The sequence below is a fragment of the Centroberyx affinis genome, unplaced genomic scaffold, assembly GCF_046629955.1.
Source record: "Centroberyx affinis isolate AG114_WGS23_722 - 3 ecotype Tasmania unplaced genomic scaffold, CSIRO-AGI_Caff_v1 ptg000003l_1, whole genome shotgun sequence".
NCBI lineage: Eukaryota > Metazoa > Chordata > Actinopteri > Beryciformes > Berycidae > Centroberyx > Centroberyx affinis.
Window position 1 is genome coordinate 29300 of NW_027278719.1, and position 17693 is coordinate 46992.

General features: G+C 42.6%; 1 protein-coding gene across 2 annotated transcripts; it reads left to right on the top strand.

The window, feature by feature from the left end:
• Positions 1-2999: 2999 nt before the first annotated feature.
• sgce (sarcoglycan, epsilon) lies at positions 3000-15529 on the top strand. Of its 2 annotated transcripts, XM_071537229.1 has the most exons (13): positions 3000-3136; positions 3811-3921; positions 7551-7673; positions 7992-8149; positions 8738-8810; positions 10138-10336; positions 11298-11460; positions 11759-11973; positions 12588-12614; positions 13202-13390; positions 14198-14241; positions 14620-14657; positions 14913-14963. In XM_071537229.1, the coding sequence occupies exons 1-13, from the start codon at positions 3100-3102 to the stop codon at positions 14961-14963; spliced, it is 1428 nt and encodes a 475-aa protein (XP_071393330.1). In that variant the 5' UTR covers positions 3000-3099. The 2 variants fall into 2 exon arrangements, with proteins under 2 accessions (XP_071393330.1, XP_071394018.1); XM_071537917.1 differs by lacking the exons at positions 3811-3921; positions 14620-14657 and having other exon boundaries at positions 14913-15529.
• The last annotated feature ends 2164 nt before the right edge of the window (positions 15530-17693 follow it).

The window sequence follows — 17693 nt, forward strand, 5'->3', positions numbered from 1 at the left end:
ATTGTTCACAATAAAGGGGTGGGGGTGAGGGGTGGGGAATGTGCAGGATGTTTAAAACAGTGGCTCCTAAAGTGGGGTCTGAGGAAAGAAACCTTGCAGGGGATCCCCCAGTAAAATTAGGTATCATTTAATTTCACTGTTATTTCACTCATTAGAAGTTAGCCTAATCAGAGAATGAAGGATGGCTGTTTTCATTATAGACCCCCAGCCTGGTTATCACCCCTTATATACAGTAGTATAGCTGGTAATGTAATTTGCCTTTGGATCTAAGGACAAACATCTCCTCAGATGAAGGGTACCTTAGGACAGACTCTTATCAAATGGAGGTCTGTGGTTTACTGTGTGTCTTTTTGGGCTTCTTGGTATGCAAATGTTTGGAAAAGCTAAATAGACAGTTGTTAATGTCATTAAGATGAGTGGCCTTTATTGTACTATTGGCCATTATGATAAGTTTTAGAAGGACACTATACAAATATCACAGCAAAACTACAAACTATATACAATATCATATAGGAGATATAAAATATCATTAGGTACTGTACAATAAAGTCACTATTAAGTATAATACTGTATAAACCTACTATTGAATACCGCAGTCACACTACAAGTCGCTATATAAGGATATTCTCAGGGGACACACACACACACACACACACACAGCTATCAATAAAAACAGGTGCCAAGGACTTCACTGTACCTCATTCTAGACCTAAAACATGACTAAATTCATATTCACAGAATGGTTTCTAAAGTTTGCAGTCTCATCTGCAATTAATCTGTGGGCATTAATTTTTAAACACTCTTATTATAAGGAAGATCAGAGAGTATAAAAATTCTGGCTGGCTAGGTCACAGAGGAGTCAACAGACACCGCCTAAAGCATGGGACTGACTTCATGTGATAAAGCAGTAGAAAGGGAGCTTTGTCAACATCCCAACATGTTTCATGAATATGACCATTTCAACAAATGTGTTATATAATTGATCTACATTTATTTATGTTATATAATCTGTGCTATTGTTGCTATGTTTCTACTTGGTAAGCAAAAAATTTGATTATAAATAAAGTTTAAAATGGCAAGTTTGACAAAAACAACATGTAATGCCCAATATTAAATAAAACCATTTCTTGTGGATCGGCAATCAAAGGCTTCTCTGTGTAGAAAATGTTAATCAGCAGATTTTTGAACATGTGCTTGTGCTGCATAAAACTGAAGGCCTTTTTATGACTTGAGTTATGAATTTGTTTGATTTGCTTTCTTCTCAAATAAATCCCATATGTATAGATGTGTATTGTATAATCTATCAATATACCCCATATACACTATTGTGCAACCATGCACTTGAAACAGAGGTGGTTTGCATCCATGTTCTTAAGATGAGCAGACATACAGCACTGTTGTTTTTACCCCTATTACTTATTACCTTTCTTATTTACTACTACCCCAGTGGTCTGGAGGGGTTGTGTGTCTATCCTGAATTTACAATGAGTCAGATAGTGTTAGGCTTGGGTTCCCTGCCAGAGAGTGCGGTCTAGCCCCTGTAATACAGGAGTTACAGTTTGTCCCTTACATTCATTCAGCAACAGCCCCCACTGCTGGGAAACCGCCACCTCTGCCAGAAAAATATGAGAGAGTGAGAATTTAGCATCTTGCCTCAATACTCAAAAGAAACAAATTCAAGACAATTGCAGAGTAAATTGGAACTTTTATAATGCAAAAGGCACTGAAACAGATATTGGCATTGAGACACAACCAAACCAGTATTGATCCAAGTAGCTTTTGCAGTTACCCAGGCCCCTTGCTGCTCCAAATACTGGGGTACACCAAGCTTCCTTACTCTGCATCTCCGTGCATGCGTAGGCCTAAAGTGGCTGTTGTGATACACTCACTCTATACCCAGCCCCAACACCAGCCATCTGAAGATGTTGCTAAGCAACCTAAAAATAATCTTAAGGGGATAAAAGGGAGGGTGCGAGAACAGAACTGCCACGCACTGCAGAGCACAGAGGACGGATGGCATCATGTTGTTTATCACCAGATAGGAAGCCATGAATCCAGTTTCAAACATGCACTTATCAAACAAGAGCCATTGTCCACTGTCGCTATGTGGGCAGTCAATTACGCCGCTTTTCTGCAGGATCAAAGTGCTCAGTTTTGTACGAGAGGCTGGGCCGATCTGCGTTTAGGAGTATTTAACATCAAGGGAGCAGGAGGGGTGAAATAAGGGCCTCTGTGGCCCCTTAGCAGGGCTGACTTGCCCTAGGAGCAAAGGGGCCAGAACATGACCATCTGTCTGCTAGGACTGTCTCCGCAGGGGGCCTGGACAGATTTTAGCAGACTTCTTAGACTTCTCACTGCCCTCTGTACAGCTGGGCTTATGAGGTCAAGCCCGGTTTGTGTGCACGTGTGTGTGCATGTATGTAGGCTGTGTGTGTGTGGGGGGGGCTGTGTGTTTGGAGGAGGTCTGGCTGCGTGTCTGTCTATTTTTACAAGTCCAGATCCAAAGGCTGCAGGGGTTACATGGGGGCATGATAAAGAAGTCACACAAGCAATGAAAAAGCAATGAAATAGGCTATTTATGTTCTTTGCATCATTTTGGCCGAGATGGTAGCTGAAAGGATGTTTTTTTTTTCCTGTGCATGAAAAATGTATTATTTATATGTAAATGACAATGAAATAATAAAACCTACAATATGTGCATGCTGTCCTGGATCACAGTAGACAGGCAGGTAGGTAGAGAGGCAGACAGACACTCAGCCAACCACTCCTTGTGTTTGATATGCAGGAAGACTGCCAGCCTGACAGAGCTGCGACAAAATCAAGATTCTGTTGCCTTGTTAAACCCGAATAACATCACACAGAAACAGTTGTCGAAGGCGTGGCGCTCTTATTCTGATTCAGATCATGCTCTTATACATTTTATGTGACAACCATCTATTTCCAGCCAGATGTTCAGCCAATGAGGAGTCGAGCTGCTGCCAGTGAAGGAAGGAGGCGGAGGAAGGAATGCTGGACAGGGATGCTGGTTATGGCTGTCAAACCAGTGCCGATTAGAAAAACAGCCTTTTTCATGTCAGATTGACGGGAATCACGTGCAACATGTACGCTGCAGCTGTTGCGGTATGGCTGGCTACGGGTACGTATCGATTAACCTTGGAAATATCACGAAATGTTGATGCGTTTGCCTTTGATGCAGTATCTTCCTGTGGGCATGCTAGTTAGCTAGCTAGCCTGCTACTGTTTTGCTGCTCAGCTCATTTTTTCCAAGTGGTTGGGGAGGCATGGAAAAAATGGCTAACAGTAGCCAGCTATACCGTTATTCGGGTGGAGTAGCTGAAACATTCAACCTCAAATTGTACATTATGCAGTTACTCACATCTCCTACGTGGAACAACAGCCCATTGGATTGTTGTTTTGTTTTCCTGTTTATCGTCCAGCTTTGCTTTGGCGAAAATAGCCTTTTCTCAAGGCGCAGGCCTAATGACATTAGTAATGTAACGCTATATACAGTATAGGCCAGGTGTGTTATGAATACTTAGTTACCCAGCTAACGTTAGCCTACCATACGTTCAAGCAATCATTCATACTTACAATGAGGATACATGCAAAGATAACATTACACTGTAGCATGCATAGTTACAACATTCATCCTATTTTTGCCATGTTACTTGGCCCACCATTGTATTCAGGCAGGCAAAATATATATAGTTGCCAGGATTAAGATTTTACCTTTCAAGTAGGCTCATGTTTCTTAGAATATTCCCTTTAAAGCCACAATTGTTCCACTTATGTTTTTATTCATTGATCCAGTAGTTTACATTGTGCATGCCTATGATGCCAAACGCATGGATTTACATGAGAGAAATGGCCATATGGAGCGTTCCATGGGCTTGAAGCAGAGAACAGCCTTGTACAGAGATGGTGAGTGGGTTTGTGCAGCGGTGCACATCATGTGTTGACCCTCTGTCCCCTCCCCCTGTCATAACACAGTGACACGCTCAACTGGTTCCCCATTAATACTGGCATCGTTTGTTTTCAGTGGCCTGCTATCCCACAGCCTTGGCCCACTTATTTTTGCTGTAACACAAGCTTATTGAATTTTAGTCTAGTCTAACCCCTAATTGCTATTAGAATGTATCCTAAATCATTAACTATGAGACACAGGCCCTTGTCTTCTATTTAAACATGATACAATACCTTACGCCATTGATTTTAACAGTGTGTGCAAGACAGTACTTCTCGACAACTGTTTGAGGCAAATCAGTGGTTTGACTTACCTTTAGAGAGAAAGTTAGAATGCTAAAAAGTTGCACTGGCTGTTTGCTGTCCCCCCTCTGTCTTCAGCCATTGCCTTCTGCCTGTTGTGACACCAAGTACTTTCACTTCCAGGTCTGCGTTTCAAATGACGAGCCTCCAGCTCAAGGGTAGAATACAAAATCCCCGGTCCAAACAGTAGTATTCCTTGTTGTCTATGCTCTCCTGCTGAAAACCAAAGAAGCACATGCATTCCTCCTGACCTGAACGACATGCACATAGCTGATTCAACAGAACTAAAGAACATCCCTCCCTTGTCTCTACCTCAGCTAGCTATCCATTGAAGGGACAAGGGCGGCTTAGTCTCTCTATGTAGCCAATGGCTTTATTAACTAAGGCATCACTCTTGAGACTGCAGCCAGTCCAAGGTCAGCCCATAAAAGCATAAAAGCTGGTTAGCCATTCCCACCACCTGTCAGGCCTGATAGTTATCTACTGCCACAATACAGACCCAGGTGTGTCCATGTGTGTGTGTATTTTATTAAAAAAGGTATTGGTACAAGTATGTGCAAAAATAGAGAATGCGCGAGTACTAGTGTGTATGTGAGCACATGCATCAGTGTTTTGGACAGTGTAGCTTACTGCGTGTGTCGGTGTGTTGTTGAGCATGCACTTGTGTACGTCTGCACATTCGCACTGCAGCTACATACAGGTTAGTCTGCAGTGAACAGTTTAGCATTAACCTTTAATGGGTGATGTATTAGATAGGAGCCCTGCAGTCCATCATCTCGAGAAGGCCTGGCAGTAATTCAAGCAGCCACAACTAAGCAGATCTGATGCTATTAGCAGAGCCTCACTGTAGCTTAGCCAGTGATCTTTACTTACCTTGGCTTGACTCTAAATGGAAGTGAAGGGTTGGACCGTAAGATGAGGGTAAAACTCAGTCCAACAAGACATTTAAGGTTACCAGTAGCCTGTGTTTTGCCTGAGTGTTTGTTGATCTGTACAGGCTTTAGACAAGATAGGTGCAGGCTTGATAGCTCCTTTAAGTGTTGAGAGCAGGGTGCAGGCTAAAACACATTTCAACTCCCATAGGTCATTGCTTATTCCTCAGACCACTGGGGGAGACCAGGCCATCTGGGCTCGCCAGCTTGTCCTGCCTGTCTCATCTGTGGACGTGCCATAATTGCTAACGCCACATCAAGGGGGTCTGTGAGTAGAACAGAACAGCCAATACTTGACCTTGACCAGGAGTGTATGACCGGAGTCCTTTGTGTGCTGAAGAATTGATGAGGCCCAACGGGTCGGGTAATAGAATCCGAGCGTGTGCATTCAGAGTGGGATTTGCGGATCAACTGAACTCATCATTGAAGGCGTCACCAACGTGGCGAAACTGAATGAGGTTTTATTGTTGGACTCTGAATAACCTAGATCCTGATGTCATGGGTGCAGTAGTAGCAGCACAAACAGCTATCCCATGGATTAGTCACACTCCTCTGGTCCCAACAGTGTTTCCATGAAAGGTGATGTGGTGGATATAACCTCAGTATGGTATAAGTAACACCACATCTATTGGCCACTAAATGGTATTGATTGTATCTAGCTGTGACCAAGCCCTTGGGGACAAAGGACATATGGCCAGTGTTTTGTGTTTAGTGGCCACAGATGTAGCCCAGTTTAGCATACATCTGGGACCGTTTTATAATCTTCCACTTTCAACAACCCATCAGTGCATTTCGAGGGCATTTGGGATTTTAGGCAATTTGGCCTTGTAGATGTAGAGCCTGCAGGATAGTGTGTGGCCTTCCTTAATAATCTATAGCTTACCATATTGCCTAATCTTCTTTAACCCCTTTGCCCTGGTAATAGATAACTCCTAACAACCAAAGATCACATGGTGACTTCCTCTTTTCTGGACGCTGATTAAAACATAAATCCTGGTCTGTTCCACTGCTCAGTAGAAAGTCTCCACTGAAGACAGTTTCTGTTCAATGTAGTAGTAACCCGCTTCACATGATATTATGATGATGATGATGATAATGATGGTGGGGGTGATGCTGACGATGATGAGGAGGAGGAGGAGAAGAAAGCAGTGATGGAGCTGGAGGGAAAACGGTGAAAACCAACGATGACATTTTGCCAGTAGGGAGGCACCCGCACACCCACAGCTTTCCCAGGCCCTTCTGCTAGCTGCTTAATGCAGCTGGAGCTGCGTGTCTGCAGGCTAGAACAGTCTGAGCTCTCTTTCTCTCCCCCTCTTTCTGACACTTCATAGCACAGATCTCCACCTTTCCCTCTCTCCCTCCCTCTCTCCCTCCCTCTCCCTCCCTTCCTCATTCTCTCTCTCTCTCTCTCTCTCTCCAACCCCCCCCCCCCCCCCCCCGCCCTCCTTCCTAGTACACTCAGTCTCCCATGGTGATTAAAAATTGAGCGCCCACCCACCGAAGGAGAGAGAAGGGGAAAAAAAGCGAGAAAAGAAAAATGCTGTGCGAAACCGTTGACAGCTTGAAAGAAGACAAGGGAGCGAGGGAGGAGAAAGAGTGAAAGAGAGACAGAAAAAGAGAAAGAGGGAGAGAGATGGGCAAGGGAGAGTTATGTCACAAATCACCTCCGGTCTTACGCTGTGTAAACTTTTGTTAAGGGGCTGCCATTTGCCAAAGCGATGCCCCACGCGAATAAAGACTAAGTGTGTGTTTGTGTTTGGAACGGAGTGGGACTAAACAGAGCATAATGGAGACAGAGAGTTGGAGGGGGAGATGAAAGACCTCAGCGAGCCAAGTGGTGGCTTCTGGTACGTGGTTTACTAAGAGCCTGAACGCCTCTCAATGCTGCTGCCCCTGGTGATAACACATTCACTGTTGTGGGTTAACAGCTCTCTGCAGTAAATCATAGTCTTTCTAGAAGCTAATAAGTGGGAAATTGAGTTTTCGCCTTCACGCCTGGCTGTTTCCGCGCTCAGCAGTGGGAAGCTATGCAGTTACCTTTACACGAAAGCTGTAGACTTGTAGTCAGGCAAGATAAGTAGACAAATCTGTCATTGTGAGCACTATTGATTCTCAAAGTTTTAAATAGGTTAGCTGGTACCAATAACCAGAACGTTAGCTATATTTGGTTTCACCTCTAGAAACGTTTTTCTCTCCTTTTCCAATCAGTGGTGCTGGCAGGGCATTAATGATGAAGAATAACACACACACACACACACACACACACACACACACACACACACACACACACACACAAGGAAACATTCTGCGATCAGGAGGTAATTACCTGTGTGTCCTTTCTCTGTGCTCCAGTGGTCACCATCCTGTCGAGGTCGCATGCGGACCGTAACGTCTACCCATCTGCAGGTGTGCTGTTCGTCCATGTTCTGGAGAGAGAGTACTTCAAAGGAGAGTTCCCTCCCTACCCAAAGTCAGGTACAGCATCATCACATCCCATTGTCAGCACTTTATAATAGCGATCGCTAAAGATGACTTACTTGCGTTGAAATATTTGATTGCCTAAATGGCACTAAATTATTTCTTCAGGCAGTTGTTTGTGCATTCAATGTCAAATAAATGCCTTCCAACTTAATGCTATGTCAGTTTATCATATTTCACAAGTAGAAAATGCTTAGCCGCTGTTGGCAACAAGTCCACAATTCAGCTAATGGGTCTAAATGTGCATTACTGAATTGATGCTGACCCAAAACAGATGCTTGGGGCACCCCCTCATAAATACCGCTCTTCCTGCAGGTGATGCCAGCAACGACCCCATCACTTTCAACACCAACCTGATGGGATACCCTGACAGGCCGGGCTGGCTGCGCTACATCCAGAGGACTCCTCACAGCGACGGGGTGCTCTATGGCTCCCCCACTGCAGAGCATGTTGGCAAGCCCACCATCATAGAGGTGGGTGTTTGGTTTGGACCCGTCCCAAACCAGAATGTAGGCTCCAAAGAGAATGGAGATAAGAGTGTCTGCACTTTCGGTTAATATGTCAAGGAAGGAAAGGAAAATGCTGCTTTCAAGTATTGACCAAAACGAAAGCCTTATGAAGCAGTATCTGTCATTGTCAATCATTTAAATGAAAACCAATATCCCTTACTTTGTACTCTTTGGCAGGGCGTGCATGTAAAGATAATAGTAACACATTTGACATTGATTTTACGATGTCATGGGCTTGTCAGGCGAGAAGCACTGAGCTCAGCTGATTTTTCCTCCTTCAGTCATAGTGGTATGGTACAGTGTTAAGCTCTGAGTCTCCAGACTTAAATTCCATTATGTTTTTTCCGCCGTCTTTGTCCCCCTTAAGCTACTGTAGAATTATTTTTTTCCCAAAAGGCTTAACGTCCCCTGCAGCAGGCATGTGCCACTATATACGGTGTCCCAGTTGGATACGGGGCCTATGTGGCGTATCTAGCTCAGCCTTGTCCAGAGAGCCACTGGCATATAAGCTGCACTGATCTGAGCTTAAACTTTCACCCCTGTGTGTTGCAGATTACCGCCTATAACAGACGCACTTTCGAGACGGCGCGGCACAACTTGGTCATAAACATCATGTCCACCGAAGGTAAGAGGCGCCAGGAAGAGAGCTTAGAGCGAACGGAGATCAGAATGTGCTACTTCCCCGATTAAATCTTCAGGACGCGTCCAATGTCGAACAGGATAATGGACCTTCCTAAAGAGGAAATGAATCATGTTGCCGCAACCTGGAATTAATAGGATGTTTTTTTTCAAACAGTACCAATCATTAATTTTTTAAATAAAAAAGAAATCTGTTGATATGGATCCCAACAGGATAACCAATAAATACCAGTATGTTTCTTTTTTTTCTTTCTTTGTTTCTTTCTTCTTTCTTTTTCTTTGACTTAGTATGTATGTACATAAATATTGATAGATGATAGTAAATGTGATGTGCACTAGTAGCAGATGGAATACAAAGCAACACACTGTGGTTGCTAACATTTTAATGCAAAAGATGCACATTTTCTTCTTTTCAAAATCAATATCTAGAATAGGCCGATTACAAATAGGCCAGTCACCAATCTCATATTAAAATAATCAGTTGGCACCTAGCCAATTTATCATAATATTTCTAGTTTTGGTGAAGACACACATTGGGTGTCAAATCAGTCTAAATTGGTTCTTGTCAGTTTTTGGATGAGCTAAAAAAAACACGTCTTATTTGACATACAATCAGGCACTAATCCTTCACAACCTATCACTTCAGGTAGGCCATGATAAGTCAGTATGATATATGGTGGCTTCTGTAAACGCCACAGTCCTGTATGGGAACAGTATACCCTTGGGTTGGTATTTCTACAGCAAACAGCCATCCCTTCTCATTTTTAGGACTACACCTAACATCTGTCGTCCTCTGTGCATCTGTATGTTTGTTCACTGGCTTGTTGACCAGTCACGGTACATGCGGTACAATATGGATCGTGTCGGGTGAAAGCCCGGCAGATGTTCCCGGCGCTGGCGTGACATCACTCTCCCTATGGCGTGATGTCATCAGCCATCTGGCCTCGGAGAGAGGAGGCCAAGTCGTAACAGAGTGGAGCAGACACACCGGCGTCTGCTGGGCAGACTGTACTATCGAGCAAATACGCTGTGATTACATATTGGTGTCAACTACGCAGCAATAATACAGTAGTAATGATGCCTGAGTCAGCAGAATGCCTCTGCATGATCATTCATTTCCTACGTTTATGGATCCAAATGGTCTACCTCTTCACCCTCTCTATTGCTCAGCATTCACATCTCTCACTTTTCCCCATCTCTTCTAACTCTCACTCTTCTTTTTCCTCATTCAAATCTCACCATACCCTCCTCTCCCTCTCTCCCCTCACCCTCTCCCCTCCTCCCCCATCTCCCCCCTTCATCCCTGTACTCAGAGTTCCCCCTGCCCTACCAGGCAGAGTTTTACATCAAGAACATGAACGTGGAGGAGATGCTGGCCAGCGAGGTGCTGGGGGACTTCCTGGGGGCGGTGAAGAACGTATGGCAGCCTGAGCGCCTCAATGCCATCAACATCACCTCGGCGCTGGACCGCGGCGGGCGTGTGCCCCTGCCCATCAACAACCTCAAGGAGGGGTGAGGATTTTAGAGGGTGTACCAGACCTGGATCCCATTAGAACAGTGCTAAATACTTGGGGTGCTTTTCGGGCCTGTGGGAAACTGGATCCAAGCTTGAGTTACAGCAGACCTAGCTAAGTCTAATATTTTTCCACTGTTTGAGGGAGCCTGATTTAGCTCTACTCACACTGTCACTTTCAATCACTTTTCAGTCTGTTCATGGTTTCTGTTGTGTCTCAATATGCTCTAAACAAGTTATGTATTTCAAAAAACAAAATTCAGTGCAGGAGCCATGGTAACATAAACTTGCTAAATATTGAGATAGAAGTAATCTGCCTCTGAGTAGCATTAAGACTACAACTACATGATTAATGCATATTTTAAATGCATTAACAATGTGCATTATACTGCTTCTGCATAACCCCATTATAAATGAGCCAGTGCACGGTAGTAAACAAGCATGAGATTTAATGCTATACACCCCTTACGATTTGTCTCCATGAGTGACCTCATCACCTGTCTTGAAACAAATCCCATATATTCTCAGTTCACTCGCACCACACTGAGGTTTCATCTAATTGGGGCTTTGGGGATCCCCAGTTCGCTGTGTATTACATGAGTTCGCTTGGCCGTCATCGCTGACAGACACTGGCAGTTTGTCTTGTTCAGGGGGGAATAGCCCACATGAACTGCCATAAGTTGTTCATAAAAGATTCATGCTGGCGCTTTGGAAGATGAAGGGGTCCAGAAGAGGACTCAGTGTGGGATGAATGCTTCGACTGTTACGAGCCTCAGCATAAATATGTAAAACGGGGCCCAATGTAACGCTCAAACAGGGATTCCTCTATGTTCAAAGGGGGATTCGGACTGGAAAGGTGACAATGAGTAAGGGAGCGTCTCTGTTCCCTTGTTGGTACGGTGTTTTATCAACATCCTCCCTGCATCCTAACTGCTGAACGCTCTCTCCTCCCGTCCCTAGAGTGTATGTGATGGTGGGTGCTGACGTCCCCTTCTCCTCGTGCCTGCGGGAGGTGGAAAGCCCTCATAACCAGCTGCGCTGCAGTCAGGAGATGGAGCCCGTCATCAGCTGTGACAAGAAGTTCAGAGCGCAGTTCCACATCGACTGGTGTAAGATTTCTCTGGTGAGGATCCTCTATTACACATTTGGAAATTGAAATTGAAAATTGCAGTGCTGAGCCAAGCTGAGCTGTTTATGAAATGTCACTTCTCAGAAGAATCAAGAGGGGAACAGTACACAGTCCTGGCTTTTGCCTAATAAACAAATAATAAATCACATCTCTAACGCAGCTTTTTGTTTCTGCGTTGTGTTTATCCAGAGAGTTTATACAAGCTGCGCTATCAATCAATGTCTGCAGTGTTAAGTCACTGGTGGATGTGGATTGATATGTTGAATACACTTTTACTTATTTCTTTCCTTAGGTTGATATCACCAAAGTCGTCATGATCCACAGCAACCGTCCTGACCCAGGCACCGGCGTCCTGCCTGAGTTCGGGGAGTACAACCCCCCCTCCGAGTCTCTGAAGGGCCGGGACTACTTTGCCGACTTCCTCGTCACACTGGCCGTTCCCTCCGCCGTGGCGCTAGTTCTCTTCTTCATCCTCGGCTACTCCATGTGCTGCCGACGGGAAGGGGTGTAAGTGTGCTCGGTCTTTTTTTTTTCTCTTACAAATATTGCACAAAAAAAACACCCAACATTTGAAGAAAGCGTGTAGTACAGAGTGTTAATAAAGTTTCCTCCAATAGAGTGGAGGAGCTGAAGGGTAAAGCTTGGATAGAACTAAGTGTAGGACATTTAAAACAGATATAGAAAGGAGGTGCAGGGCCACAATTAGCAGTAGGGTCATGATATTTAGATAAGAGCGATAGTCTTCTGGATTGGAAATGCAGCTTGTCATTACCATCCAATTGTATGGTCCATGTGCTCTACATTATCCATAAAGTTCTGTCACAGGTTTTTTTTTTTTAATTTTCATGTACATCTCGATGGTTTTAAGCATAGCCATGACATTGATGATCAATCATCCATGATATCACACCCCAATCCCTTCAACATTCCCCATTATTTACAGGCTGGGAGAGACGTGCCCCCCCACCCACACACACACCCACCCACCCACCCACTCAGTGTGCCACACCCTCCTCCATCTCCACCCAGTCCTTTACCCAACAATCCATTCGCTTCTGTGTGGATGTCTCTTTTAACTATTAATATTAGTATTTAATTCATCCATTTTGTTTTGTTTCTAGGGAAAAAAGAAACATGCAAACACCAGAGTAAGTGTTTTACCTCTCCTGTGTTTTTCTTTTTGTTTTGATAACTCTTATTTTCGGGTCTGTTTTTACCCCCCCTCTGTTTGTTTTGCTATTTTGTTCTACGTTGTCATTAATGGCATTTTCATATCCATTCATATTCTCATCTGTGTGTTGACATCCATTCATCCAATGGGCTGCTCAAAAATTTTGATGACCAGCTGTAGGTAGTTAATGTCAGCAGCATCAAACTGCTTACACATCTGAATGACCAATCTAGGAATATCTAGTATTGCCTCATTGACTGGAGAACCTATCTTAGACTATAAACCAGACACACTAAGAAATCACAGCGATTGGTGCACGTTGTTGGTGTTACAACTCTGTTGTTTATGCATAGCATGAGAAAAGTATATATACTCCAGCGGATACAAGTCAGTTGCATAGTTAAATACTTAAGATGTGTTTCAATAAAATCCAGTATTGCACGTAGGATGTGATAAATCAAGGTGTTTCATTTCTCAAACCCACAAGCTTTGGTAAAAAGTACGCCGACCGCAACAAGGACAAAAACCCATTACATTTAACTCCACTCCCTCTCCCTTCCCCAGCATCCAGCTGGTTCACCATAGCTCCATCCAGAAGTCCACCAAGGAGCTGAGGAGCATGTCCAAGAACCGGGAGATCTCCTGGCCGCTCTCCACCCTGCCCGTCTTCAACCCGGTCAGCGGAGAGGTGGTGCCGCCCATCCACCCCGACAACTACGAGACCACCAGCATGCCCCTCATGCAGACACAGACGTGAGTGGAGGGCTTACTGGGCTGGGGTGGAGGAATACACACATGATGGTAGGGCTGGGCGATAATTCAATATTATCGTTTATCGTCTTTCAGTGGAATCATATCGTGATGATATGAAGATATTTTAATATCGTGACACACATTTCTGCTGTCTAAACTGATGATGACAAGCAAAGCACTTAAAAACTCTCATAAAATGAGGTATGGTAGGAATATTATTTGAATATTTCTGTTTTGTTTGACATCACACCTAACATTACCATTCGGTTCAATGAAATGAACATTAATTTGATTATTTAACGTGATTTTGCATACATGAACCATATCGTGATATATATTGATATCGAGAAAAATCCTTATGATTATCATGATATTGATTTCAACCATATCGCCCAGCCCAACATGACGGATAAGCAGATAAATTCACACGTGCATGGTGTGCATTCTTGATTTAGGGCTGGATATAAACACATACATACAGCCATGCTCATTAGCAGGCGCACACATGTATGGCTTATAGGCGTTGTTATGGGGAAATGTAAGTCGCAACAATACCATTATTGTTTAATCTTGTTTTCAGCGCCTTCCGGCTACTCCATGTTTACTGCTTTACTAGCAAATAAGTCAAGCCTTTCGAAGTAAGACCCGGGGCTTAGGGGGTTCAAGCTGTCCCATGATTTTTAGTAATGGGCTTGAAACTCAGAAAAAATTTGTTAATATAAGTGCAATATACTTTCACATGATGCCAGAGGTTCTTGAATGTGACCTATAGGCTGTTTACCATAATATTATCGCCTACGATTTCAGGAACCTGCAAAATCAGATTACGATACCACAGCAACGGCCATCAGGTTAGTGCTGCCTCAAGCCTTTGTATTATAGACTATTAATCTGCTTTACTCTGTCTGTGTGTGTGTGTGTGTGTGTATGTGCATGCACGTGAAACAGTTCCTGTGCTGAAAACTAAAATAAAGACGGCGCTACAAGCTTTGAGTTGCACATAATGATAGTTCAGTCACCTCTATATTTTTTTTGCTTCAGTTATGGTTTTGCATTTTTGATAGAGCCCACCAAGGAATCAGACATGAGACCTTTATTTTGCTAGCGAGCCAGAGGGACTACTTTATCTGTTTCGAGTGTGTTAGAGCGCCCTCCTGTGTGCATGCTGTTCAACTGCATGTGGGTTTCAGCACTAACCTGCTGCTCTCTTCTGTTCACTGCTAACAAAGGAGATAATTATGTTATGTCAACATTTCGAAGGTTGGAGGTAGGTGTGGTCTGCTTTTGGAGTTAATATGAAGATTATATTTTTCATATTTTGATATTGTACATGGCAATAGCTGTTTCCATACTGCGACGGGGAATTTCACTTCACTTCAGAAAATTGCTGTCTTCAATGAAGAGCCTCTTGTAAATACTATGAGTAATTTCAGCTCATCTCCTGAACTGAAGTGGAATTAACAGCACTTTTATCCCAATTCTTGGTGATACATTTTTACATATTCTTTCTCATTTATTTTAGGTAAATGGTATTCCTGAGGAGAGAAAGGTGGCTGAAGCACTGAACTTGTGACCAGAACACCAATGTTTGAGCTGATTTTGTCTGTTTCCATATCAATAACTTTTTTTTAACATTTGTGCCAATCTGCATGCGTCAGACGTCTACATATACAGAGATTTAGTGTCCATGTGCACTTATTTGTGTTGAGCAGTTAGGACAAATACATGTGTGTGAGAGTGTGAGAGAGAACAAAAGAGCTTCATTGATTACAAAGCTATGTTAGGATATTTTGGAATATTTTGTGTAAATGTTAAAAATGATATGATTAATATGTTTGTATTTCTACTTGCCTTGGCTTGCACAACGGTCCTCTTTGAGGAAAAGGGAGTTTGACATAGAAGTGCTTTAGTTGTCATGTGTGATTAAGTATGTGTAACTGTCACATGATAACAGTAAATACCTTTTGAAATTATTTGTTTTGTAAGTACTTGTGTCCTAATACAGACCAAGAAACCAATAATGTCTAAGTCACATGAAAGATACTGTATGTTTTTGTCCAGAAAGACAAGCCAAAACAGCACATTTTATGAAGGTATGTATTATTAACAATGTACAACAGAATAAAGGCATTTATAAATAAAATGAATACATTTCACATTTTTAAGACGTCACAAAATTTTTTACATATAACATCTTTCAATGAGGCCCTGTGTAGGGTTATAAATAGTTGTTGCTTTTACATATGACCAAAAAAATATCTATTAAGGCCTGAAATAATAACCAGATTTATAGCTGTTGATCAGTAATAAAGAAAAAACAGATCAGTAAACTTTTCACATCGAAGTAAATGGCAACATGGAAATGGCAATCTCATCTATACAGTGAGGTGAAGCCTCGTAGTAAAAGTTATATATTAACTTGGCTTTTATTCAGTTTGGGAGCACATCCTCAACCGTGCATCATCAGACAAATGACACTAGAAGCATTTAAGTCTGTAGACAAATTGTTCCACTGTGAAGGAAAGCAAACTCTGTAAAAACTTGTTTTGTGGACCCACTTTTTTTTGTTTTATAAATTTTTTTTAAAGAGTAGCTACATAAATGTGTAGAAAAAGAACAGCACCCCAATCTGATATTATCCCATGGCACAGGGAATATGCAACTCCAATTCATATAGAATACATTTTACAGTAGTTTGAATGAACAGTTTTATATCTGCCAAGTAACTTAACTGATACCATGTCACAATCTGTCAGGTTATGACCATTGTATTTCACCTCTCAGATGAGGTACATAATGAATAATGCAGGTCTTTAAAAACACAATAAGTGCCAACCTTTCTGTGTTAAATGTCTGAAATTGAGGATAAATAGGCTGAGAGATTTGACTTTTGCCAGATGTTGCCCATTAGCCAGCTGACAAAGTTAGAACATAGACATTTTCTTTAAGCAACAGTAACAGGTCCACTCACCTCAGTGCCTCATCAAGTAGTCAACTGTCTGATTTTCTATTCTGATGTGGCCCCAGGCTACATCACTGATGTGTCCAAGTGCATCAGAAGACGTGTGTATAAGCCACTGAGAACAGTTCAAAGGCATTGAGTCAGGTTGAGAAATCACTTATTCACTCAACTGTAGCTTCCATTCACTCACTCATCGACCGAAAAGTGGTTTGCCTATGACAGCAAGGGCAGAGGGAGGATGTATGTGTTAGCGGTGAAGTCCTATCGTACAGTAATATGTACAACCCAGTGCATTTTCTGCCACACTCTGTGAGGCCTGTCTTTAACAGCAATGAAAGAAAATGCACAAAAAACACTGCTGAAACATCGCTGTATAAACTAATGTCTCACAGTCTCTCGTACATACATACAGACTCTTACACAGTGTGGGCTAGCTTACCCCTAATAGGATAGGCGGGCATTAGAATGAAAAAGCTCTACCTCTGCAAGGTGTCTCTGACTGACACATTGTCCGATGGCAAATAAATCATCTATGAAATGCTGGGATGGGTACAAGAGTTCCTATATAATACTTCCTTCACAAACAGCAGTCATGGGCGCAAAGGTACAAAATAAGACAAAGCCAAACCAAAAACCTGTATAAAATATAAGCTTAATTTAAATCATTAAATACTGTACATATCACATAGAATTTCAGAGCTACAGTAGGTGACCACGGCACCTTTCAGCACAAGGCAAACATTTCTAAAATTACTCACAAAAACGTTAGTAAAAAATGTAAAGGGATATTCCAACAATTTAACAATTGCACCCCAAATTTCACTCAAGTCTTGACTGTATTTGATCATCCAAGCCAGTTGTTGGGCCATATTTTGCATATTTAAATATTTAACACTATTTGACAATCACCAGAAAAACTGTTACAGAGTGATGTCGAATTGGCATTCAAATGCAGCACAATTGGACATTTCGTCACAAATGACTAGATATCTGAATATGTAAATTATGGATCCACCCGAGTGAAATATGAGAGCAAAAAATCTGAATTGGTGGAATACACCTTTAACTGCTACCGCCATGTGGACGGAGAGTGTGCTGAGTGATCCTTTCCGGAGTGACACGATAGGAAGTATGTGACGAGAGAAACTTCTTGTTAGTGGGGTTTGGCTAAGTAGAAGCAACGCTGCAAAAATTCACACAGCAAGCATTAGGTCTCGAAGAGAGGACCTTTTTTTTTTTTTTATAAAATTCCACACATCCAATTCACTGCTCCCCCCCTTCTATCGAGTCTAAATATTGTAAACGTCTGGAGCGCTTTGTTCTTTTTTTTTTCCTTCTCTC

What these genes read in the sequence shown, in the direction of transcription:
- sgce (XM_071537229.1), top strand. Translation starts at nt 3,100, where the DNA reads ATGTACGCTGCAGCTGTTGCGGTATGGCTGGCTACGG. An exon ending in AAACATCATGTCCACCGAAG is followed by an intron (nt 8,811 to 10,137) that starts GTAAGAGGCGCC and finishes CCCTGTACTCAG; the next exon opens with AGTTCCCCCTGCCCTACCAG. An exon ending in ATCAACAACCTCAAGGAGGG is followed by an intron (nt 10,337 to 11,297) that starts GTGAGGATTTTA and finishes TCCCGTCCCTAG; the next exon opens with AGTGTATGTGATGGTGGGTG.